Source organism: Micromys minutus (assembly GCF_963924665.1).
Source record: "Micromys minutus genome assembly, chromosome: 26".
Classification (NCBI taxonomy): domain Eukaryota; kingdom Metazoa; phylum Chordata; class Mammalia; order Rodentia; family Muridae; genus Micromys; species Micromys minutus.
Genome location: NC_137961.1, coordinates 5,225,134 through 5,252,830, shown reverse-complemented (window position 1 = coordinate 5,252,830; position 27,697 = coordinate 5,225,134). Strand labels below are relative to the sequence as shown.

Below are 27,697 nucleotides of genomic sequence, written 5' to 3'. Positions count from 1 at the left end.
ATTATGAGCCACCATGTGGTTGCTGGGAATTGAACTCAGGTCCTCTTGAAGAACGGTCAGTGCTCTAACCACTGAGCAATCTCTCCAGCCCTCAGAGATTCCATTTTAAGAACTTAAGTCTACTTGTATTTATATAAGTTGACTTTTAATCCAGGATGACTTGGAATAATACAAGATTGACATTTTTGACAAAAATAACATAATTAAAAGCTGATAAAGAAATGTTCATATGTTCATACCCCATAAGACTATACAACTATTAAAAAAGAATGAAGGAGCTTTTTATGTCTTGCTGTGAAATGACTACCAAGTTATCATAAGTGAAGGAAGAAGCAGTAAACCTGAATGTATAATTTGTTGTAAATTATGAAAAAGGAAAAAAGAAACCTATGCCTACATACACATATATATCTATATATGTATATAGATAATAAATGTATATATAATTAGACATAAATATATAGGTATTATGTAATGTTTATTTATCTTCTTGGATTTATATAAAATAACCTGTAAAAACTATGGACTCGAGCCTGTGGTAGAATTAGGTGACCAGGCAGGAAGCAGAATTGAGTTTTTTTTTTTTAATTGTACCTCATTTAAAATATTTTATCTTGAGAATTAGCAATGGATCATTACCTATTTGGAAATATTACTTTTTGTAAGCCCTTTGAACTGTGTGCATGTGATAACCACATGGAATCACTTTGAGGAGACAAACTGTTTGTTGGGAAAAAGAGCATAAGGTTCGCTTCCCTTAACATACAAAATCTGTCATTCCTCCTGTGCTTTATCTCATTGGATTCTGCAAGAAGACAGTCAGATCCTAGAGAAATAAAAATAAAAATGAATTATGCTTAATGTGCACAAACACTCAACATAAAGGGAGTTGGAATGAGATAAGTCAATGAGTCATTAGGCAATGATACAGCCCAATTGAACTTCAAGAGCGATGGGTTCCAGTTAGGATCATCACTGCTGTGAGAAAAGGTGACCTAAGTAACTTGGGGAGCAAAGAGTTTATTTGCCTTATACTTTCATATCACAGTTCATCAAAGGAAGCCAAAAGAAGAATTCAGAGTAGGAACCTGCAGGCAGGAGCAGACACGGAAGCCATGGAAGGGTGCTGCTTACTGGCTTGCTCCCGAGGGCTTACTCAGCCTGCTTTTTTATAGCACCCAGGACTCACAGTCCAGGGATAACACACCCACAATGGGCTAGAACATTCCCCATCAATCATCAGTTATGAAAATGCCCTATAGGTTTGCCTGCAGCCTTATCTTATGGAAGTATTTTTTTTTTAATCAAAGATCCCTCCCCTCTCAGATGACTTTTTAGCTTGTGTCAAATTGACATAAAATGACCCAGCACAGATGGTGACTCATGTTCCCTAATAGAAAATGACAGAAATTCCATCATAGAAAACATCATTTGTTATTTCTCTACCTGAGTGGGAACTGTTGGGAAATTAAGGGAGCTAACATTTTACAAAGAAGTTGGAATCTCTTGATAGGCAAGCTTCATCTAAGCATGTTGGTATAATCTTGTGTTTTGTACACCATTCTTAAAATGATTCCCCAAGGTCAACGAACTTCTCCATTATAATCAAAAGATTTAAGAATGGCAGAATTGATTGGTAGATGGCCAAACTGGAAAGATACAAGTTCTTATTTTGAGATTTGATCTGGGCTTTGTCTATAATATTCTTAGAATAGTAAGGACTGTTTTGTGTATATGAATTTTCCCATATGGTATGTGAAATCGATTCTTGGAATATTTCTAACTTTGGGGTCACTTTCATATTTCAATCATATATAATTCCCAAAGGAAGATGGATGCAGTGTTTTTCCCAAATTGTTTTAACTTTCACAATTAAATTTTTTTCTTTGGTGAGAAAATTTTTAAAAAGTTTAACTTTTCATTAAATTACAAACATATTTTCTCTTTCAAGGGCTCTGTCCTTTATTTCACTTCAGGATGGTGGTTGTCTAAAAGGAGGAAATGACTGACACTTTGAAAGTAGATACTAAAAAATGTTACAGCCCCTGAAACATGCCTATGAATTTTTATTTAAAACAAAGCAAAATCACTGTAGGCCCAGTAAGGAGCCTTTAAAAGGCCCAGATATATAGCCTGGGTTATGAGTATCCATCTGCTGTAAGCTGTTTCCTTCAGACCCTTCCTTTGAGAATTGTCAAGATGCTTCTTGGGCCACTATAGGCTAAGTTACCTCTAAAGCTTCTGGGGATCAAACTGAGTTGAAGATTCTGTGATTTGGTTCTGTTTCACTTTTTTCTCCAAATTCTCTTTTAGGTCTGTCCTGTGTCTCTTCCTGTCTTGGCACTATATGGTACCTTGGAGCCTAGTTAGACCTACCTGTCGGTATCATTGCTACTTTTTATATTTCAGACAACACCACCACACCCAACTTTAAAACATAAAGAGCAATGTGTTATCTAGGAGTGAGCAGAAAATTAGTCTGTGTGGAAGCCATGTGTGCACAGGAATTTTCCTAGAAAAGGTGAAATGATGCTGAGAAAAATGTCAGTTGTCAATTTCAGAATGTATCGGCTCTTGTTCAAGGTTGAGTGGGGTGACTGTTGAGTGAATGGACTTGTTCCTCAGAACTCTGGGGTGAATGAGAACGTGTTTCTCTAAGGAACCCCAAATCTGAGAACAGACTCTATAGCAGAATAACAAGTATCTTCATTGGACAGAAAGGGACAGAACACACCTGGTGCTGGAAATCAACTGGATGCAGCTTCCTGTCAGTGCTAGACACAGGACCTCTGACAGGTAGGTGAGGAAAGGCCTCACCCTTATCTTCTTCAGCATTTGCATGACTTCCCTCTTCCTTAGCCCCCCACTTAAGTCTCTGGTGCCCAGCCCCTTCCCTGATTTACTGCCTTTTAACACAGTGACCTGGAAGTACCTTCCTTCACTGCTTATTATCAGTGAGACAGAAGTGGAACAATCTCAAAGTATGTTTCCAGAAAGGGGATAACTGTAGAAGGGGGATAACTGTAGAAGGGGGATCACTGCAGGAGGGGGATCACTACAGAAGGGGGGTCACTGCAGGAGGGGGATCACTACAGAAGGGGGGTCACTGCAGGAGGGGGTCACTGGAGGAGGGGTATCACTGCAGGAGGAGGGGTCACTGCAGGAGGGGGATCACTACAGAAGGGGGGTCACTGCAGGAGGGGGATCACTGCAGGAGGGGGGTCACTGCAGGAGGAGGGGTCACTGCAGGAGGAGGGGTCACTGCAGGAGGAGGGGTCACTGCAGGAGGGGTATCACTGCAGGAGAAGGGGTCACTGCAGGAGGAGGGGTCACTGCAGGAGGAGGGGTCACTGCAGGAGGGGGTCACTGCAGAAGGGGGATCACTGCAAGAGGGGGGGGTCACTGAAGGAGGGGGATCACTGCAGGAGGGGAATCACTGCAGGAGGAGGGGTCACTGCAGGAGGGGGTCACTGCAGGAGGGGAATCACTGCAGGAGGGGGGTCACTGCAGGAGGAGGGGTCACTGCAGGAGGGGAATCACTGCAGGAGGAAGGGTCACTGCAGGAGGGGAATCACTGCAGGAGGAGGGGTCACTGCAGGAGGGGGATCACTGCAGAAGGGGAATCACTGCAGAAGGAAGGGTCACTGCAGGAGGGAGATCACTGCAGGAGGGGGGTCACTACAGGAGGGGGGTCACTACAGGAGGGGGGTCGCTACAGGAGGGGGGTCACTACAGGAGGGGGGTCACTGCTGTTTTCTTTACTTATGTTGTTCTCAGCATCCAGAACAGCACTTGATACATAGTGATCACTTAATAAACATTTGTGGACTAGATTGTTACATTGTTTTAACAAAGCTTAGCTATTGGGAAAGAGGAGACCTATTTGGAGAACAGAGAACAATCATGTTTCATGTATCTTTGAATATGAATAAGGAATATTTGGAATAGATATTTGGGGTTCTATCAATTCACTTCTGCCTCAATGGCATAATGAAGATCCCTAAGTGCCACGTACAAAGGTACAGTCTCCATTCATTTCTATATTATCATACATTACGTGTGACTCTCAGGATGCCCTAAATGATGTACTCAGTTACGGTTTATCGAATGGATGAGAATTTTGGTGGCAGCTCTTAAAGAAAGATCTTATCTTTTATTTTAAATTAGGAGTCTGCAAGTGTCTGTGCACATGGGCACAGTGCCTGCAGGAAGCAGAAGAGGACAGTGGATCCCCAGGAGCTGAAGCTCTGGAAACTAAACTCGGGTCTTCTGCAAGAGCAGTACACGTACTTCTCTATGTGCTTTTGCCACAGGCCATCTCTCTAGCCCTGGCTGTTATCTTTTTCAAACATGGGCCTTCAAAGCTTCTCAGACAGTCAGTCAAACCCTAGAGCTCAGGGTGTCAGAGCAGTGAGGTTGGCTCTAGAATTGTTTAGATCTGTTAGGGCAACATCGCTGTGATAGCAAATGACCTGGAAAGTCTACTGTTTCAAACTAAGCGCTTTCTCTCATTTTGAGGGCACTAGGTCTTTGCTGTAGACTTTACGCTATGTGACTGGAGGAGAGGCCTGTTCTTCTCACAGCTCAATATTCCTTAAGACATTATAACAGGCCTTGCACAGCCCCGTGAGCTGGGGAGGTGGTAGAATGCACAGAAGCTCAGTCTGAGACCTATTCATTCCTTCTGCCTTATCTTCAATAGATCAAACACAAAGGGGGCTGTTCTAAACAAAGCACAGCCCCGAGGACTCTGGATTTGGTGCCTTGTCAGTGTTTTGTCCATCCTCATACATCTGCTGGGCACCTTGCAAAGTCTGTTCAGTTCACAGCATCCTTCCCAGTATGCCTAGACATGAATTTCTTGCTCCGCCATTTACTAACTCAGAGCATGTTTTGTCTCTTGGACCTTACCCATGTGCTAGGACGTGCAAAAGCTTCCAGATTTGATAGTGCCTTAACTGGCATCAGGGCACAGCATCCCAGGAGGCAGGTCTGACTGTCTCATCTTCTCTAGGAGCTTTTCTATCAGTTCTTTCTTGTTCTGACTCTGTTTCCAGTGGGAGTTATGCCAGTTTTATGTGGCTGCATTTTATTTTCTGTTAAGTTAGATATCTTAGGCCATATCTAATTCTCCCCCCACCATTTAGTCCCACTACACAATCACTTGGTAAGTTCTTATTCCTAAAGAGAATTCTTACCTGTGGTTCTTCCTTGCCCCCACTGTGCTTTCTCTGGAATCAGTGGAAGCCACTTTAAGAACATCTGGAATAGGAGGTTGCAGAAGCAGAAGCATTCTGCTCCTAATCTCACTCACTTAGCAAACATGAGCACTACCAAAGGGTCTTCTCTGCCCTCAGTGTCTTCAGACTTAGTTTTTACGTTCAAGTCTAGATCTGTCTGATTACGCTGCCTCGGTAGAACTCCGCTTCCTTATCCTTACCTTCTAAACTGAGCTCAGCTCTTCTTCAGTGTGACATGCTCTGCATGCTTTTAAATATCCTAAAAACCACCATGTCTACAATATGAAAGAAAAGTATGTCTTGGTCATGAACTGATAAACATGGGTGTATAATATTTCATATATGCACAAAATGCCAACACTAGGCTTTCCTGGTTCCTTGGTCTCTGGTTTCTCTGTCATTCAGAAAGCATAGGAGGAATGGAAGGAGAGTCTCCATTTCAGAAGTGACTCATGTCTCTTGGTGGATATGTCCTATTGTCATGCTTAGTTATAAAGCAACAACCAGATTGTAAAATACAGTATTCAGGAAGGAAAGGGAAGAGAATGCATTGCATCACTAATAGTCTGCCATATGAGTGGAGGGCATTGTAGAGCCGCCAAAGCATGGTACCCTCCTACCTCAGATGCCTTGTACCTATGTCTCCTCACCACACTCCCACTGCACACCATCACCGACTCCTATGTTCCTTACCTGCACTGACATTTCTGGGCTCCTGAATCTCTTCCAGTAAGTGCTCATGTATTAGTTTTTGATGCTATCTTCTAGCCTGATGGATCTTCTCTAGTGTGCATTGTTCAGAGATTTGATGAAGAAAAGGGGGTCAAATATTACTAGTCAGAGAACTAACTTTCAAGGCTTGCATATTTATATTCCCATTAAGATTCATTCCACTTGTGGTTCTGTTACTTAAACAGTATTTATACACACTGTTAAGAAATAAATTATGCACCTTCTGGTTTCTGCCTGTGCTCAGAGCTGACCCTGTGCCGAAGACCCTGCTGGGAGAGAGCTGGTCTCCTAGAAGTGCTGACACACCTGAGAAGACAGGTGAGATCACTACTTCTGCTCAAATTCCTGGTCCAAGAGGAACCCTCCTGGAGCCCTCAGGACACAGGAACCAAGGAGCAGTCAGGAACAGGATTCTTCTGGTTTCTGTTTGTGCCTGGAGATGACGCTGTGCCACAGCTCTCTGTACCCAGACCCTACTGGGAGAGAGCTGGTCTCCCAGGAGTGCTGACACACAGGCTTACAGAAAGGTCAAGCCACTGTCAGAATCAGCAAGACCAGCTATCACCAGAGATAACCATATGGCAAGAGGCAAGTCCAAGAACCTAAGCAACAGAAACCAAGGCCACTTAGAATCATCAGAACCCAGTTTCCTTACAATAAGGGGGATACCCCAACACACAGAAAATCAAGATCCTGATTTAAAATCACAACTCATGAGGGTGTTAGAGGGCTTTAAGAAGGTCATAAATAACTCCATTAAAGGAATACAGATAAACAGGTAGAAGCCCTTAAAGAGAACACACAAAAATCAAGCAAAGAGGTGAAGAAATTAAGCAAAGCCATCCAGCATCTAAAAATGGAAATAGAAACAATAAAGAAATTACAAATGGAGACAATCCTAGGGATAGAAAACCTAGGAAAGAGATCATAGACACAAGCATCACCAACAGAATACAAGAGAAAGAAAACAGAAATGCATTGGCAGAAGATACCATAGAAAACATTGACACAATAGTCAAAGAAAATGAAAAAATGCAAAAAGCTCCTAACCAAAAACATCCAAGAAATCCAGGACACAATGAAAAGATCAAACCTGAGAGTAATAGGTGTAGAAGAGAGTGAAGATTCCCAACTTAAAGGGACAGTAAATATCTTCAACAAAGGTATAGAAGAAAACTTCCCTAACCTAAAGAAAGATATTCTCATAAACATACAAGAAGCCTACAGAACTCTGAATAGATTGGACCAGAAAAGGAATTCTTCCTGACATATAATAGTCAAAACAGCAAATGCACAAAACAAAGGAAGAATATTAAAAGCATTAAGGGAAAAAGGTCAAATAATATTCAAAGGCAGACCTATCAGAATCACACCAGACTCCTCAACAGAGACTATGAAAGCTAGACGATCCTGGACAGATATCATCCTAAGAGAACACAAATGCTAGCCCAGGCTACTATAGTCAGCAAAACTCTGAATTAATGTAGATGGAGAAACCAAGATATTCCATGACAAAACCAAATTTACACAAAGTCTTTCCAGTTTTATTCCTACAAAGGGTAATAGATGGAAAACTCCAACACAAGGAGGGAAACTACACACTAGAAAAAGCAAGAAAGTAATCTTCTTTCAACAAATCCAAAAGAAGATAGACACACAAACATAATTCTACCTCTAACAATAAAAATAACAGGAAACAACAATCATTGGTCCTTAATATCTGTCAACATCCATGGACTCAATTCACCAGTAAAAAGACATAGACTAATAGACTGGATACGTAAAGAGGACCCAACATTTTGCTGCATACAGGAAACACACCTAAGAGACAAAGACAAACATTAACTCAGAGTAAAATGTCGGAAAATAATTTTCTAAGCAAATGTTCCCAAGAAACAAGCTGAAGTACTCATTCTAATATTGGATAAAATTGACTTTCAACCAAAATATATCAAAAAAGATAAGAAAGGATAGTTCATATTCATCAAAGGAAAAATCTATCAAGATGAACTCTCGATTTTGAATATCTATGCTCCAAATGCAAGGGCACCTACATTCATAAAAGAAACCTTACTAAAACTCAAAGCACACATTTTACCTCACACAATTATAATGGGAGACATTAATACCATATCTCATCAATGAACAGATCATGGAAATAGAAACTAAACAGAGACACAGTGAAACTAACAGAAGTTATGAACCAAATGGTTTTAACAGCTTTCTATAGAGAAATTTACCATAAAGCATATATATATAAATTCTCAGCACCTCATGGTACCTTCTCCAAAACGGACCATATAATCTGTTCTCAAGAGATATCAGAAGATTGGTAATCCCATGCACCCTATCACAGATTAAGGCTGGTCTTCAATAACAACAAAAATGACAGAAAGCCCATATACACATGGAAGCTGAACAACTCTCTACTCAATGATAACTTGGTCAGGACAGAAATAAAACTGGAAATTAAAACCTTTTTTTAGACTTTAAGGAAAGGGGGATAACATATAAATTGTAAATAAAATATATCCAATAAGAAAAGAAATAAATTGTGCTAGGTGATACTTAAGCCCTGCAAATGGCAATATTTATAATTTATTCTGGTCACCTTAATCATTCATTCACTTGACTAATAAGGACTCTGATGGTCCTCAATTAAATTGGGGTGATTTTGCCATTCAGTTCTGTTCTTTTTTTATAGCTTGTAAACATTTCTTCCAGTGATTGCCAAATATTTACACTATGTAGGGAATTCTAGGGTACATAGCATTGTTTTTGGATTTACTTAAGTATGAGTTCCATGTCTGCCACCAACTCTTTTCCAGTTTCTTAGTACATCCTCAGTTATCAGTTATTTACACCTTACAGACACATCTCAAAGACTCTCTGCCAATCATTTACCTATTCTGATAGGTCACACTCTTACATCAAGGAAGAATTTAAACGACTGGGAAGAAGACATTGCTAATGGCTGAAGGTCAACGTTCCTTGCAGACAGTATTATGAGAGAAGCAATTTCTACCTGTGGCAATCCCTGGCTTCCCGACAGACACCCTGCCTCAGTCTATGTGAATTTCTCAGTGACCTTTCTTTCTCTCAGCTGGCCATCTGATTAATATTTCAGAGCAAACTTTTTCTTAAACTGTGTTCAAAGGAATGCTTGGGAAAACCTGCAGAATGGAAAACGGAGCAGCTGCTGCATTTTCATCTACAAAACTGAGAGATTAATGCCAGTAGCTCTTTATATTATGAGGATTATATGAGATGATGTGTACTGGACAACAGCAGGGTGCTAGTCATATAGTAAGTGTGAACAGTGAAACTCCTTTTTCCTTTTCTGGTGGAAGAGAGATGACCAAGGGTTTCATACTAGAAGGGACCCATGTAAGAGGAGAGAACATTCCACTTTATAGTAGTCTTCTCCTATAGCCAACTAATTAATTGTAAGAACTGCAGGAATCATGATTAATGACCTAATCATATATTAAAGGATCTTTTAGTGTAATTTCCCTGGGGGGAATCATACTTCAACATAAATTTAAAAGGCATAAACCATGTTCAAATCACAAAATTACTTTATATTGAAATTTCTTATCAAATAAATTGCATAATATTTTAGTCAGGGTTGCTTTTGCTATGGTACAAACCATGACCAAAAGCAATTTTGGAGGAAAGACTCCATTTCACACTGAAGTTCATGATGAAAAGAACTCAAGCAGAAGACATGTAGGAACACTACTCTTTGGCTTATTCTTAATTGCTTGCTCAGTCTGATTTCTTATACAACTCACAACCACCTCCCATGGACAGTATACCTTCCTCCCAGAGTGGGCCCCCCACATCAATCACCAATTAAGAAAATGCAGTACAGACTGACCTACAGGCCAATCTTAGGGAGGCATTTTCTCAATTAAGATTCCCTCTACCTTAAATCCCAGCATTAGGGAGGGTGAAGCAGGTAGATCTCTGTGGGTCTAAGGCCAGATGGTCTACACAGAGAGATCTTAAGAAGATTCCATCTTCTCAGATATGTTTTCTGTCAAGTTGACAGAAAAGAGACAGGTACACATGCATGTGGCTTCTGAGTCCTGATAATACTTTGGTGAAGGTTTTTACCCAATATAATTTGTTGACCTAATGGGTGGCTATCTATTCCAAGTCCAGCTCCGATACACTAACTGGATTTCAGTTTTAGAAGAAACAGTAATATTGAAGAAAGGAGAAAGACCATATCTTATCCTCTCCTTGTTTTTACTACTTGTTACTTTCATGAAGACTCAAGACTTGTTCTGTGTATCATTAAAAGGTTGTAATGATCACAAAAAAGCTTAGCCTAGTGCCTTACACAGAGGTATCTTCCTCCTGTAACTCAGTATTGTCTCTCTAATGGAGAAAACAAATTAAGATGTGTGATGTAGCATCTCAGCTCCTCAGAATCCTTGCACTAGGTCAATATGCTTTTGTTGATTAGTTATGCTACATGCTCTGTACTGTCTTCATTCATAAAGGGTCATAATAATATGCTATTGACCCTTTCCTCAGATCACAGGCAACATAAAATATGTGGAAAAACTGTGAGAGACTAGGATGATAAACTCATGACCAGATAAACTCAAAATCAATGCAATTATCAAGAAAACATTTTAGAAATATTTGTGGGAGCATGGGAATTTTAATTCCTCTATGTTTATACAACAAAAAAAATTATAGAAGACAGAAAACTTTTTTAATGAAGCAAAGTCTTTGTGGTTGTAGGTGAATATGTAAAAGCTGCTTTGAATTCTTCAGAGCGCAAAACCATCACATATGTATCCCCAATGGCTATTTTTGTGTCATAAGAAATGAGTTTGCTAATCAAGTATGTCAAAGACTTAAAAAGGTAAGATACTTTTGATTATACAAAAGCACAGTTGGACTTCCAGGCAAAACACCTGAGCTCTGAGTTTCAAATTCAACTGCTCTGATAGTCAGCACTATTGTGTTCATTCTCACTCAGTACCCAAAGGCAAGAATCTTAAAGAATCTAATGGCAGATGGTAAATCTCACAGGTGGCTTCCTCAGAAAACTTCTTATCAAGCTCTTGCAGAAATCCTACTTCCTCTGTAAACTTTCCTTGGTAACTGAAGAAATGAACGATACATTGGGCCTCACACCCCTGCCCATCAGGTACCACTAATACATTGTTCTACCACTAGGAACTCATTCCTATTTATGTTTCTAAACCACGGTAATTATATGTTCAGCCATGTGTTTGCTCTTGATCATAATCCACGTTGATATTGCCAGTATTATAATTCCAGGCAAGGAGAAAGGAGAATGACTTATATTTGTTCATTCATTCAAGAAAAAATTGTTGAGTGCCTATTACAGCCAGGTGCCGGGTGACCCAGATGAACCAGAGGTTGATCTTACCAAAGAGGAGTAAAGCACAGTCCTTTGTCTTGGAAGAACTTCAGTCTTTTAGGGAAACAAAGAAATAGAGGGCCAGAGAAAGTAGGCTACTTAATGATATTCCTGCAACTAGTGCATGGGTCTGGATGCAAATGCAAGGGGTATTTCTGTGGGAGGTCTCCTTGCTAAACTGCTCTCCTCCTTTTTCCTATGTAAGACACCATGCAGTCAAATGGTCTTTATTTCTTTAGCCACTGGCACTTGTTCATCATGCTTGTGTTTGATGGTGGCCATTAGTGTAGAGGTCCACTTCCCCAACCGCAGTCCTGGGACCCACATCCTACTGATCTCTAATCAACACTGACATCTGATACCAGCCAACATATGGGAAACAACTTCACATTTATCCAGTAAGAAATACAGGACTTGATAAAGTCTTTGTAGCTATGGCTGATGTATATAAAAAGAGTGCTCTAATGTCATATGTCTAAGAAATGACACCAAAGTAGCCTATACACTTGATAGAAAGCTCAGTCACAGAAAGCACAACCATCTTTTGAAAGGTTACTTTATTAAGCCATGCATCATTGATCATGTGTTACAGTCTGTTAAAATGATATGGTTAAGAATTTCTCAATTAAAAAAAAAAACACAAAATTTTGTCTCCAAAATTGAAAAACAAATGTAAGTGGTGCTCTATAATGACCTACAAAAACTATGTATAGTATGAAAGATGGATTGAGAACTAGTAAAGGCATCTTCTGAGTCATACCTTGGTGGTTTTTCTCGAGACAAGATAGGTCAACTCTGTTTTTTTAATCCTTTTTTATTTGGTACAGATGTCTCCCCATCTACTGCATATGTTCACACGAATGTCATGTTTCAGATCTGTGAGATCTGGTCAGTCTTTTGGGTGATTGTAGGTGATAAACAGGTAGTGATAGGGATGCTAGGGTACAGGTATCCACAGAATCCAGTGTCAGTCAAAGACTCTCAGGAGAACCTAATACTTTGCCTCAGTTTCATACTTAACATATGGTCAACTTGAGAAAAGCAGTTGGCTGAGAAACTTCAATCAGTGCAGTAAAACTAGCTAGTGACAGATACTATGAAATATCAGAGAAGCAGGCAGGAACCATCTTGATGGGCCAATGTGTCACATCAAAGGATGTATGTGATGGAATGGTAGCTATTTTTCTTGACTCTATGTTGAATATCCTAGAGTGTTTAATAAATACTAATAGCCAAGCATCATTTGAGCAAAGATTTCAAGTCTCTGATGATGCTAGCCCTTTAGAAAGTATTTCTAAAGTATTTCTCAGAACCAAGCACGATGGTGCATGACTGTACTGTACTCTCGGATACTTGGGAATTCGAGGCAGAAGGATTGTATGGGGGCTGTACCAGGACTTCAAAGCCAACCTGAAAAATTTAGTGAGACTGAATCTCAAAAACAAACAAACAAACATGTTAGAGATGAAGCTAGGCAATAGATTCTACCATCCATTCATTGGTCCTTGGTCAATCTTTAGTACTTCAAAGGAAAAAATTTTTATAGGGATTTTTATGTCTGGCTAGGGTTGTAAATTACTGCTGTCAACCATGGGGGACACTTAGACAATGTTAAGTAGAGGTAACTTGTTAAGGCTTTTATTTCCCCACAGTGTGGGGAACAGGTAGAAGTGTGTGTGTGTGTGTGTGTGTGTGTGTGTGTGTGTGTCTATGTGTGATAGCAACAGGCAGAATGTCTGGGAATCTTGTATATTTTGTTATAAAGAGGACTCGGGAAATGCCAGTGAAGATAGACCTAAGTAGCTGACAGCTTCCATCTGGGATTGGAGCTTGGAATGTGTATGGGGTAGGAATGGATGGAGGATGGGTGGATTACACTAACCACACATTCTAACCCTGTTTGCATTGGCGTGGAGGTCTTCCTTCCTTCCACCCTTTGAGTCTGGGATTACCTTCTGCTTTAGCAAACAGACTGTGGCAGAAGTGAAGTCTTGCACTTGGGTTTAGGGAATGTTCTGTTCTCTCTCTTTCAGCGCCCACTAGATCCACAATAAATCACCTTGGATTAGCCATAGAGATAACGAGTCACATGACCCACTTGTTCTTTGATCCCAGCCCTCAGCCTGCATGGGTCGACCTCTCTAACTCTTCTGCCAGGCACCTCAGAAAAGGCAGTTTCTACTGCCCAGCAGGAGCATTTTAAAAACTAAACTCAACAGAGGCTTGTTTGCATACCCAAAGTACCAAGTCCTACAAGTGGGGAAGAGACACAGTGCTGGAATCAGCCTAAGGTCATACCACCAACCTAGCTACATCATTAGCAGTCTCTGGGGAAACCACAATCACCATCATCAGGATGTTGAGGAAAGCTTCTGCAAAAATGCTTCCAATGCTCTCCACCTCCTTCACAAGCTATAACTTCTCTCATGATGCTGGTGTTTGGTTTAGTAATTGTGAACAGCCACAAGGAGGGACAAAAGTATGAGCAACATGTCAAGATTTTATGCCTAGACTTGAATCCACAACACATTATCAGACACTTTCCTCTTCCAAATCTCACACCTCCTACACATTTGCAAACACATCTTACCAAGCCTTTGACAGAAAAAGAAAAGCCTATTTTCTTTCTTTCTACTGAATGGCATCTTCAGCCAGAACATGGTTCATGGCTGTTTAAGGCTGCCGTGCTGGTGTTTGAACAATCTCAGGTTCAGCAGCTTGGCTTTGTTGTTGTTCCATTTCTGTGGGTCAGAAGTCTGGGCATGGTAAATTTGGAGTCTCTGCTCAGGATATCTCTAGGCTGAAATCAATGTATCAGTTTGTGCCAGGGTCTCCTTTGTAGTACAGAGTGCACCATTTTCACCAGTTTTGGTAAAATGCACTCCTTGAGGTTGTATAAATGAGGTCTTATGTTCCTTTTGGTAGACAAGGATCATTCTCAACAACTATTAGCCACCAGATGGCCACATCCAGTATTTGATTTCCTCCAGGCAGAAATGAGCTTGTCTGATGTCCTGTCCCATATCATGTGGAGCTGATCACCTGATTGGGTCAGGGTCTCTTGATTCTCCCAACTTTGTGATAAAATTCTTTGGGAATGAAGTTTTAGGTACAAAGTTCTTTTACAGAAACATCTAGATTACTCTCCATGGGTTACCTAAGAGGGGATATGGACACACCTAAACCAAGGCTTCTGGGAACAATCTTGGAATCCTCTTTCCCACAGTGATGAGTAAGAGATTTTATAATCATCTGGCCATGCAGGTAACCCTAGCACTTGAGAGGCTAAATAGGAGAATTGCCTATTAGAGGGAAGCCTTATACATAAAGTTGTAGAAATTTTGTAGAAAGACTGTGTTTGGGGATGGGCAGAGGTGCAGAAAGAGGGAAAATGGAGGAAAGAAAGAGGATGAAAGAGAGAGAGGGAGGGGGAGAAAGAGGGAGAAAGGGAGAGAGTGAGAGAGAAGGAGAGTGGGGAGGGAAGAAGGGGGAGGGGAGAGAGAAGAGACTGCTCTTGATTCTATAACCAGACAAGTTTCTAATAAAGTTGAGACTCCATAACTCCCATTAGAATGAGCTGTACCATCCATGTTCCCCCTTGCAAGTTTTTCAGTTGGTAAAACCATCTAGCTGGATGTCTGAATTTATGAACTTCCAGCAATTACATGGGTCCTAAAGTTCCTACAGCCCAGCTGTATGACTTTCAGTGCACCCGTGAGCACAGAGAGCCTGTCTGCTCACTACAGCACAGCATGAGCAACTGAGGATGAGGAGGACCTACACTCCAGGTAACCATGGCAACCCATGCCTGGATGGAGCCTTCCTCGTGGAGAGTAGGGATTTTCAGGCTGGGATCTCAAGACTCTCTTATGGCTGTCAATGACACCTGCCTGACCCACTGATCCCCTTGAGCTTGTGCTCCAGTGTAAAAACAAGAGTCTTGGGCCGATAGGACAATTTCCTGTCCCATCCTACCTCACCCTGCCTCTGATAAGGACTCTGGAAACAGCACTCTCATTAATTTTCCTTCTGCAAGGATGGACCCATTGCATAGGAGACACTTTGTGGCCTCCCATGAAGCTACTTCTCTTCTTTTAACAGCAAGAAGAACTGGTAAGGAGCTGCAGGCAGAACAGAGTGTTTGAATTCTAATTTTGCTCACCTGCAAACCATTCCTCTTCCATCATAACTTGATTTAAGCCATGGTTATGGTCTTAATTAACAATTTAATTGGCTGGCGCTTTCTCCATCCAGTTCTCTGGGGGCATTTTTGGTTTAACTTTCTTTGTTTCAATTCTTCAGCAAAACTATAAAATTTAATTAGGAAAGTAAGCAGCTTTGGAATAGCAGGCCTATGTCTGATTAGCTATGTGTTGACCATAGCGCTCAGACCCCATTCAATATTGTAGGCACATTTTGTATTTGGTCATGTTTCAGATTAGGCGTTGGGGATTTACAGCCCAAGCACATCAGTGAACCGAGTTTCACTTTCCCTAAGAGTCTTGGTTATAGCCAGAAAAACCAGGAAAACTAACTTAGAGCTGTGGCCAAGGAGAGTGAGAGAGAAAATGCAGGATGTAGGTGGTTACTGTACTACAAGTCTGTTTTCCATTGCGGGGATAAACCAACATCAGCTCAGCTGTTTCAAATGAAGCCCACTTATCTCTCAGTCCTGCAGAGCAGGGGCCCAGCTGGCTGGATCTTCCTCAGGATCTCAAGGGGCTAAAGTCAAAGCATTGGGCAATGCACTGGGGTGCATTCTCATTTGGGCCTCAGTGTCCTGCGATCTGTAGGACTGATGTCTCCGCTTCCTTTTTCAGCGGGGGCTCCTCATATCCCAGAGTCCAGTGCCGCTCTTGGTTTGTGACTCCCAAGAATGGCTCCCAGCATAGCAGTTTGTCCACATTCTTCTGATCTCTTCCTCTGCGGATAGCTGGAGAAAAACTCTTTGCTTCTAAAGATTCCTTTGGAGCTGAGGGGTTGGCAACCCCAATGAACCAGAGCTCCCAGGGAACTAAATCACTATCCAAAGAGTACACATGGACGGACCCATGACTCCAGCTGCACATGTAGCAGAGGATGGTCTTGTTGGGCATCAGTGGGAGGAGAAGCCCGTGGTCCTGCCAAGGCTCAATGCCCCAGTGTAGGGGAATGTCAGGGTGGAGAGGTAGGAGGGTGGGGGGCACCCTCATAGAAGTACAGGGAGGGGAACAAGATGGGGGTTTATGGAGGGGAAACTGGGAAAAGGGATAACATTTGAAATGTAAATAAAATATATCCAATTAAAGTAAAATGAAAAAAAGAATAAAGATTCCTTTGATTTTCTCAGGCCTACCCCATAGAGGCTTACCCTATATCTCTGTTCTATACTGCAGCTTCAACAAGGGGATGCCTATCCACCCTATAGGATACCTATCACATCCTATAGGATACCTATCCCATCCTGTAGAATACCTATCCATCCTATAGGATACCTATTACATCCTATAGGATACCTATCCACCCTATAGGATACCTATCCATCCTATAAAATACCTATCCATCCTATAGGATACCTATCCCATCCTGTAGGATACCTATCCATCCTATAGGATACCTATCCATCCTATAGGATACCTATCCCATCCTGTAGGATACCTATCCCATCCTATAGGATGCCTATCCCATTCTATAGGATACCTATCCATCCTATAGGATACCTATCCCATTCTATAGGATGCCTATCCCATTCTATAGGATGCCTATCCCATTCTATAGGATGCCTATCCCATTCTATAGGATACCTATCCATCCTATAGGATACCTATCCATCCTATAGGATGCCTATCCCATTCTATAGGATACCTATCCATCCTATAGGATACCTATCCATCCTATAGGATACCTATCCATCCTATAGGATGCCTATCCCATTCTATAGGATGCCTATCCCATCCTATAGGATACCTATCCATCCTATAGGATACCTATCCCATTCTATAGGATACCTATCCCATTCTATAGGATGCCTATCCATCCTATAGGATACCTATCCATCCTATAGGATACCTATCCATCCTATAGGATACCTATCCATCCTATAGGATACCTATCCATCCTATAGGATACCTATCCCATTCTATAGGATACCTATCCATCCTATAGGATACCTATCCATCCTATAGGATACCTATCCATCCTATAGGATACCTATCCATCCTATAGGATACCTATCCATCCTATAGGATACCTATCCATCCTATAGGATACCTATCCCATTCTATAGGATACCTATCCCATTCTATAGGATACCTATCCATCCTATAGGATACCTATCCCATTCTATAGGATACCTATCCCATTCTATAGGATACCTATCCCATTCTAATCACAGGGAAGCAATTCTGCAGGGCAGGCGCACACAGGAAGAGGGATTTGGACCATTTCAGAATTCTGTCAATTACACCTTACTCTAGGAGAGAGGGACAACACTCATTTCGGCCACTCCTCCTCTTTTCCCCAAGAGCACTGCACAGGTACAAGGAAGCTGTTTCCAGTGACCCTGACTCTGTCCTATGAGCTCCACAGGACAGAAGATGACAATCAATTCTTCTTCCTCCCTCCCCCCCCATGGACTGCTTTCTCTAGTTGGCTGGAATTCTGCTCCCCACAATGGGAAAGGATCACTTGATAAGATAATTCAAATAATTTAAGGTCACATCAAAGTAGGAGGGTGCCTCTAGGGAGAAAGTTATCTGAGTTCAATGCCTCAAATTCTGGTTCAGGAAAACGACGTCACTTGAGAAAGGAAATGGAGATATGAGGAGAAGACACTCAGCGGAGCTGCCAGATGAGCTGTCTTCAGAAGGTCCCATTGGCATAGCTTCTGGGAATGTAAATTTCCAGAGGGCTCCTGGCATTGCCACCGATAAGAGCAACACGGTGTGCTCGCGCCGTTTGTGTAAAGGATATGGTTCATACCAGACACCCGGCTTTCCTCTGGGAATCTGCGATTTTGCGCTGTGTATTAGGAAAAGCATGACATAATCAGGTCCCCATGAGAATCAGGGGCTCCAAGTCTCTTTTGAGCCTCCTTGGCAGCCACCATTGTAGATGTACTGTCACGGCCCACTGCTGCGGGAATTAGTAATTATGCTCCACGTGGTACCACTAAGAAGGACCTTGGGGGGCGCTGTGCCTGGAGTCCCCTCTGCTGATTCTGCCCCCTATCTTCAAGTGTATCTCACAGCTGTGAGCAGGCTTTTCATGAGCCACATGAGGCCTTATAAAAGTTACTATTCCTTGTTGCTGCTCTTCCACCCTTGTTTTGATTGGCTTCTCAGCTCCCATGGCAACAGAACATCTTCTCCCAAGTTGACCTCTTTCCTTAAGGCCTAAATAAATGCAATTTTTAGGAATGTCTTTTTGTAACTGTCACACGCCAGTTTCCTCTGAAATTGAAACGGTCCATCCTGCAGGAAAGGGCTTGAAGCCAAAAGGTAAATTGTTCAAAATAGGAAGTCCCAGAAATTGACCAGATTCATCAGGTCCCTCTTTCCCTCCAAAAGTAAGCAAGAAACAGTCCCGGACAAGCCAAGCTGCAGAGAAGACTCAGAGAGAAGATGAGCTTCCTGGAAGAAGCAGAAACCAGCCAAGCTTCTTCTAACAGGTTTAGACCAGCTGGGTCCCTTGGAAAGGACATTCTCCAACCCACTGAGTTGTCTGCAGGCTGTGCAGTGTGCTCCAGGTTCCCAGGGTGTGTGTGTGTGTGTGTGTGTGTGTGTGTGTGTGTGTGTGTGTGTGTGTGAACTATTACTCATGCTGGGGTGGGATTTGGTGATACATCTGTCTTAGATTTATTTCTGCTTCTTTAAGTGACCGCTCACCCATGCTCCTGTAAGTAACCTCAATAAAAACTCGGTTCACCCATTTTGGATGTTGGTGGAGTCTGTGCTTTGGTTTGCCATGGGTTTCCTATACATGGAGTAAGTAGATGGATATACATGTTGCATCTCTCCAGGATAAGTCTTGTCCTTCAACAATAATCATTCATGTCAAAGTACCCAGTATACATGTGTGGCCATCTGTGCCAGTGGCCTTGTAGGGTTCAATACATTTTAATTGTATCGTTTGTTAATGTCAAGTGACCATCACATATATAAATGTGTACTCTAAGACACACTTTTTTTTCCCTGTTAGAGATTGAGCCAAGTGTACTGTGCATGCTGGAAAAGCCACCCCTGACCTACATCCCCAGCCTTCACGTTTGTTTTCTTATACAAGTTAAGGCCTGACATCATGGAGAACCCCTTTCTTCCCGGTATTTGATTCCAAATAGCTGTTTCCTCCAGCAGGGGGATCTCACTCTCCCTGTGCTGTATTTAAGCTTGATGGGGTGGGTATGGAAAAGCCTACTTAAATTTTCTTTCTACCTTCACTGTGCTTAGCTCCCTGGTGGGCTGTTTGGGAAGCGGCTGGTTATTTGAGCCCAGGAGAACATTATAAGGCAGACAGTCCTGGCCTGCTGCTGAGGGTTAATGTCTGTACCACAGGGAAGGCTCCTCAAGGGGAGGAGTGCTAGGAAACATTGGGCAAAGTCTTTCTGGGGTTGGGTAAAACAACCATCATTTGTAGGAGGTCAGGGGTAGCATTACTTAAATTGGGGTCAGGAAGAACGGGGAAAAAGATCAATGACCTCAGAGTTCAAAGACCATCGGCAAATAAGTACACCATTTACAAGGAAGTTGCCAAGTAGAAGAACCAAGCCAGTGAGGAAAGATCAAGGGCCTGGTAATGGCAAACATCCACCTTGAAGGTGTCCTCCCTCTCACATCATTTAACACCAGCATCTCAGAGGACTGTGTGTCTGTCACCTAAAGAAAAAACATCACTGTCGCATGTTGAAGATGAAGGAGGCTCTCTGGTAATCTGCTTTGCCGTCTTATAGAATGAAGCCTCAAATACCACATGCTTCATGGACTGGCCTATTCCAGTCTCGTAGAAGAGAGTTAATAGCCACACCTCTCATCTTAAGCTCTTAGCTGAAGCCACTAACTAAGCAGGGAGAGAGAAATGAGAGCCTATCACTCCAAATCCGTACAACCATCAGAGTGTGACGGAACAGCACCTTCAGCCTTTGCTGGGAAAGCCCGGGAAATGCAGCAGTGTAAATGACTAAGTTCCCATGTAAATGTCAGCATCCAAACAAGAAGGTAGGCATGTTCCAGGAGGGTTTCCAAAAGGGAAAAGTGGAGATCTGAAAACTGTCAATAAAATATACAACCCCAAAGAGAACATTGACCATTTAGTACTTCTAGAATATTCCAGATGCTCACTGGGAACACAACAGATTTTCAAAAGGCGCGCATTTACCTGGCAGATGGCTAGACCGTGGACTGGCATATAATGATGTATAGAATAATTTACGTCTTGTCAGAATTCAACTCTCCTTTAAGTACCCCCCCCCCCCGTCTCTTTACCTGCTTCCTTGGGCTAATTATTCCCATCATTCAACTCCAATTTCAACCCCAGTCGGCAAATGCACCACGGGCTTGACCGCAGGACAGTGCAAACTCTGTTACCTTAAGCTGGTGGTATACATTCCTGAGTGCAAGCGCTTCCTCTTCAGATTTGGGAATGAGTCTTATCAGTTTATCACTGCAAAAGAGGGGGAAAGGTGGGAGTTAATATTTAAGAGTAAAGATAGATGTCCCTTTTCCTTTGCCTTTAATTTAACACATTGCCAATGGTACGGCAGGCATGACCACAGCAAGAAACACCTTCTAGTTTTCTCTTTTTTTTCATCTTTGAAGACACGCTCTGTGCTTTTATTAAAAGCAGTGCAGCTTTTCATTGACCCGTAAGTATTTAAGACAGTTGTTGGTGTCCTCTGATTGCTTGTGGCCTCTATCTTGGTCTGAGTAATTGTCAGTCTTTCATCAGGGCTCGAAGATATAAAGCTCACATATTACATTGCTGCTTTACCTTTAGAATGGACGGCAGTCTGCACGATGAGGTAAGGCTGATTTGGAAGGCATCTGCCTGCAGGGTGATGGATGTTAGCTCTGTGTGCTCTCCTCCAATCCTTCCGAGTTGGTATTTCAATGATCTCATCACACCTTGCTCAGTCCTCAAACGAAAAGCCTTCTTGGCTTGCTGACAATCACTTAGCATGTTTCGAGCACCCTTACTCTACACAGCTTTGTGCTTTGGTTTTCTCAAAACCATCCCAAATGGCCTCACAGTATCAATGTCACAGAATTCGTAAGAAAGCAAGCAGACAGAAAACCCTGTCAAGTCCCTGGCAAACAATGCTGAATTTCACCACGGGGCTGAAGCTTGAGCACGCAGCTTTCCTCCGTGCCTCAGCTGCTTCTGACCTAGGGTCTTCTGGATTCATCAGACCCCGGCCTCTCCTACCTGACCCAATACAAATCTTGGCAGCGATAGGAAACTCAGCTGGATGCTGTGGCTTTTCTGATGGATGGATCACCTGACAGCTTGCTGAGAAACAGCTCCATCTGGGGCCCTGTCAGCTCCTCCAGCATGCAGAGGAAGCAATCTGGAGCTGTTTTACAGCCACGGGAGTTTTTTTTTTTTTTTTTTTTTTTTAAGATGGGTAATTCAACCTGGACCTTGCTCTTCTTTTGAGAGTCCATGACAGAAAAAAAAAAAAAAAGCCCACCACCCATGGGATTATTTAACTCTGAAAATGGTAGCTGAGACCCAATATTGCCATTCTTATAACAGAATGGTTGCTTTATTCTTGCCTTTATAAATTCTCAGACACGGCTTTGGATTAGTGTTGATTATTACCTGCTTCTCAAAGAACCAAGAGCAAAGGATGATGCTACCCAGGGAAGGCGACGGAAGGTAGCGCTTTGTCTTGGAAGCAAGTGAGATGTGTGAGGGAATAATTGGTAACCCGAATGCAACAAGAGCTCTTTCTCTCGCAGGGAATCCACATGGCTCCACGTGCCCTCATTCATTTCACCAAACAAAAAGCTTATTCTTCCTGAATCTGATAGGCAGTATTTTTCTGAAGTGGGAGCCAAAATTTGGGACCGTAAACAGGGAGGCTCTAGGTTTTCAGTTTAGAGAAAAATACGGCTGGGTATAACTATCTTAGATGACCTGGGGCATTTTCCTTTGTGTATATGTATGTGTGTCAGTGTGTGTGTGTGTGTGTGTGTGTGTGTGTCAGTGTGCACTTGTGTGTACGAGTGTGTCTCCGTGCACATATGTGGCACATGTGTGTACTTATATGTCACTACATTTTCTCATGTCTCTAAGTCACAGGCCTCATCTTCTCTGATACTCTGCTTAGGTGGAGAAACAGGATGAGGATTGATTCCAATCTGGGCTGTGGCTTCTTGCTGCATACCTTTGTCCTCCATGCTTAATCATTTAGAGCCAACCATTTCTATTCCTTTAACCAGGACAAACACCCACTTACTGGTTAACACCTTTATGAAGATTATCTCATGAAGATTCCCTTATGTGCCAGGCCCAGCGTGTGTTGGGAAGTCGGTACTTCTGCTTATTCATTCATTCCTACTCCCAGGGAGTTCTGTCTGGGAAGGGCCCGCCCTCGGGACTGCAGCACCCGGAAGCCTCACGCCTGCTATGCCTATCACTAAAGAAAGATGGCTTCTTGTCTTTCCATTGGAGCTTATTATTTGCTCTTTGCTCAGGCTGCACTTCAGCAAGGCACCAGCTCATCCCATCATTTCCAGCAGCAGTCCCTTGGGGACACTGGGCACTTTCTAATGACTTCAGAGAAAATCCGGTAGGGGTTTTCTTCTGCTATTGATTTAGGCCACATGTCCAGTTTTTCAACATTTCAGAAAATGCAGCCTACCTTGGTATACTGAAGGATTTCCATGGCTGCCTTTCATACATGACTGGGATGAGTTTTGAGTGCCCCTCCAGACTCAGTCTCCCTCTTGAGGTCCTGCCTGCTCCGGCACTCACCTCCTCCTGTGTCAGGACCCAGTGGTCGGGTTGAGGATTAAGTTTTCACTGTGGCAGGACTGGGAGGAGCAGCTAAATAGAGTGTCTGAGTCACTCTGAGGATGGAGACCCTGGCAGCCGATGGTGCTTTTCTCCTGGGAATGGGTGAGCAAATGGGGTTGTTCTGTCTCCTTTTCCACATCTGCGTGCTTGTCTCTGCTACATACTCTGCCATGGAGGGAACAGCAAATATCCTTGCCAGACCCCGAACCTGTGTTAGCACCTGACCGTGTGTTTTTAAGCTTTCAAAAGCATGAGCTAAATGAATCTCATTTGTTCATCAATAGCCAACTTTCCGGTGTTCTGCTAGAGCAACAGAAAACAGACTGAGACATAGGTCTTGCATAGCTCCCAGGGACTCTGGTTCATTTGGAAATGGGCATGTATTATAAATTGACCTAATCAGGCAGAGAGTAAGGATTGACGGGAGTGTGTAGGTTGGTTGAATCTGATTTTCTCCCCTTCTAATCAAACACATCTTGCACTGACAATATTTTTACTTAGTTTGTCTATCTTTAGAGAGATGACACAAGCCGGTGAATCAGTTTTTTTGCAGGTGGGATTAGACATCTTCAATTTCTTGCCTAAGTTCTCCTCTCTAAAATGTACCTTTAGACTGGGTGGCAACTTAAATTGTGTGTGCTTCCAGAAGGAAATATTTGGGGTGTTTCAGCTCTATGATTCACTTCAAAGTCACATGGAGGACAAGATGGTATTAAATACTTGCCCAAAATTTTGAAATCTTTTATCTCACAGAAAAGTTAACAGTTATCGTGGCCATTGACTTAAAAATCCTCATACTTAGGTATTAAAACAAAATCCAATCTGTTAGGTAATTTCATGCACAAAAATTGCTGTTCCCTCACATGGTCATGCTATGGCATACTTGGCTCTGAGAGCTGCATTTCTTTTGTTGAGAGACTGTTTTTGATGTACATGAAAAATTTCATTTAAAGGCAGTAAATAAGGAACAACACAGTTGGGCAGACTTGGGGCACTAAATGGATACTCTCTCTTTTGCTTATGGTTTATGGTTCCAATATAAAGTACTCAGCGCATGAGAAATCACCCTGTGGCAGTTTGCTTAGGACATGAAGATTTAGACTTTGCTTTTAGATTAAAGTTCGGCAGAAGTGATGACTATGGTTTTTTGCAGTTATTTTAACAACACTGAGAAAGATAAGCACAGAGCCTCCAAAAGACTCGTATTTTATTACAGACATTTTCTCAAATGGCTACATGTCTACCACGATATCTTATCTGTAATAGATAGTCAATAAAGATTTGATGAATTAAATAGAAAGTTGACTTTTTATAAGCCACATCATCTTTTCGATACCTTGAATTTGGTTCTCATCAAAAGCTTTGAAAGAATCTCTTTTTTTGATGTACAATGGAGGAAAAAGGCATAAAATATAACCCGGCCATTAAGTTAAATTAAGTAAGATACTATCTTCATTATGTCTTCATGAGTTGCTGAAGGTTTTGTCAAATCAGGATATTGTTCTTTCTTTCAGTCTTTTTTATTTTAGCACTTAAAAATGAGACCCAAGCAGCAAAAATCATTCCCAAGACAGAGAACAAGCCAACAACAAACTAACTGTTCGTGCAGCAATCGTCCCATTCAAGAGAGGAAAGAGGGAGCTATAAAGGAAGGATTTCCAAAGTAGGTATTTCAGTTGTTGATGTCATAAGTCACACTCCACGTTACTATTGTATATGATATGTAGTATAAGGGAGTAGGTAGTCAATATTTCATAAATTACACAGAGAAACTATATAAACGATTTAGCTTGCATGATCAGAGAAGAGCATATGAATGAATTTTTATATTTAAACCAAAAGACGAAGGGCTGGTGGACCGACAGCTATTGGCATTTGTTATTTTAGTTGTTTTGAAATGGGACTAAGTGTAAGATTCGCTTAGAAATCCATCAGGCAGTAGAATATATAGGGAGGGACAACCAAAACTAGGGTAAATTTTGGGGGGTGTTATGTGGAAACAGTGTAGTAGAAACTCCCTGGAATCTATGAAGGTGAACCTCGCCCTCCAGGACTCTAAGTAATGTGAGAGATGAAGCCTGAACTGGCCATCTTCTGTGTCACCAACCTAGCCACACAACCCTTGATCCATAATTTGTCCTACTTAGAAGGTGTGGTTGGGTAATGGTGGCACAGAACTTGTGGGAGTGGCCACCCAATTGACTAATCCTTCTGGGGGCCCATATTATGAAAGGGAGCCCATTCTTGACACTACCTGGATGTCTAGGAAACCAGAAGCTGGATAGACCAGAGACCTAGGATAGAACCAAGTACAAATGACCAGCAAGGAAGCAAGCAAGCAAACAAAGAGAACAAAAAGAGAGTCAATAAAAAGATTCCTAATGATATACTTCTATACACACAGATCAGAGCCCAGCCCAGTGATCAACAGAGAGCCTTCCTCCAGCAACTGAAGGAAACAGATGTTAAGGTCCATAAGTGGAGCTTGTGGAATCCTGTGGAAGAGGGGGACAAAGAATTGCAGGAGAAAGAGGGACCAAGGACACCACAAGAAAAACCCACAGAATCAATTAAGCAGGGCTCATACAGATGTAAGTGACCTTGCTTCACTTGGTGGGAATGTCTAGATCCTCTGCACATGGTTGTGTAGCTCGGTGTCCTTGCGGAATTACGAACAGTGGAAGTGGGGGGTGCATCTGCCTGTTCTTGTGACCCTTTTCCTCCTACTGGGTTGTTTTGTTCAGCCTAGAGATCAGGGTTTGTACCAAGTCTTATTATATGTTATACAATGCTTGGTTGATATCCCTGGGAGGCTTGCCCTCCTCTGAAGGGAAGTGGAGGAGTAGATCTGGAGGCCAGGGGAGATGAGCGCAGGGACTGGGGAGAATAGAGGGAGGGGAAACGGTATTGTATTGTATAAGAGAAGAATACATTTAAAGATTAAAAAAAGAAATTGTATGACAGTTATTCTTTATGTTTAAAAATTATTATTTAACAAAAGATATTTTGTTATGTGCATATGTATGTGTTGGTGCACGTACGTGCAATGCACATACATGCACACACGCACACACATAACAATGTTTTAGCTTTCCCAGAGATTTATGTATTTTTATTAAGGAAGTTTCACATAGCATTCTGTTGTTTTCTTGCCATCTCAGACATGAAATGAAATTGAGCAGCTACAGAGAGTTGGAAAACTCTGTGGGAAGCCGCTGGCCAGCATTTGAAGGGAACCCTTTGTTAAGTGCAAACCAGAGTTCACAGCAATGGCTCTAACAACAACACTGGGGTTGTTTTCTGTGGACCTGGAAGAAATACATCATGACTTTTTCATAGTCTTACCCAGCTTGCCCCTCAGTTTGGGAGTTTGCCTTTTCAATGGGGTTAATCTTGTTGGGGGGGGGGTCTCTAACTTTCTGTCTTTGTATATACACACATGCACACACACACACACAAGTGTGAAGAATCTTTACACCTGTGTAGTTGACTATGTTTGTTTCTTAGTGGATGTACAATCAACAAAGAGAGTGCAGTCATTATTTTTCAGATAGAGATAATAATAGCATAAGAGCTTAATAGTTATGGATTTTTGTATTTTCTCTGTGTTTAAAATCTGTATGATGCCAAAGAAGTCTAGAGTATATTTCAAATCACATTAAAAGCATCGAACTATAATATAGTTTTCTGCTTTTGAAAAAAATATAATTAGGTTTATAACTATGAATCAAATGGAACTGTCTACAGGGGACTCATTCAGTTGTAATGTTTGATTTATCTACTTTAATCCTAGCAAACATAAATTATAATCATACTCAGTAGTTTTTAGTTCTTGACAATTTGAACCTTTTTGAAAATGCTTCCTCTGTGTTATTGGGTCTATACCAGGTGTTAGTATTTGGACAACTTTTGTGACCGCATCGGCTGATTATCTCTTCTGCCACCTTCTAGCTATGATTTAGATTTTTGGCAACTCATACATATATGCAACGCATTGGTCACATTCAACCCATAGTGCTCCCGCCTCACCTACTCTTGCTAACCCTTTCTTCACAGCTCTTTCCATCTTTACTTTTATTTCCTTTTGTCACTCACCAAGTTTAATTAGGGTTGCTTGCATTCACGTGGCTATGTATGTTTTACTAGAGCTTGGCAAACATTTCTTTAAGGATTTAGTAAACCGATGAACCAGTTACCTATCTATATACAGGAGTACTGAGCCCATGTTGAACTTTGCCTAGATTTGTTTCGTATCTTAGCAGGATTACGTTGGCTATGGTTTGCTCAAAATTGCTTATGCTGATAACCAATGGGTAGCCTGAGA

At 41.9% G+C, this 27,697-nt stretch overlaps 1 protein-coding gene across 1 annotated transcript in view; it reads right to left on the bottom strand.

Moving 5' to 3' along the window:
- CPA6 (carboxypeptidase A6) overlaps positions 1-27,697 on the bottom strand; it is a gene marked incomplete at its 3' end in the record, with an annotated part of 235,567 nt that overhangs the window by 135,728 nt on the left and 72,142 nt on the right. The window contains exon 2 of the mRNA XM_080938774.1: positions 20,940-21,015. Coding sequence (XP_080794900.1) covers positions 20,940-21,015 — 76 coding nt within the window. The remainder of the gene's footprint in view (positions 1-20,939; positions 21,016-27,697) is intronic.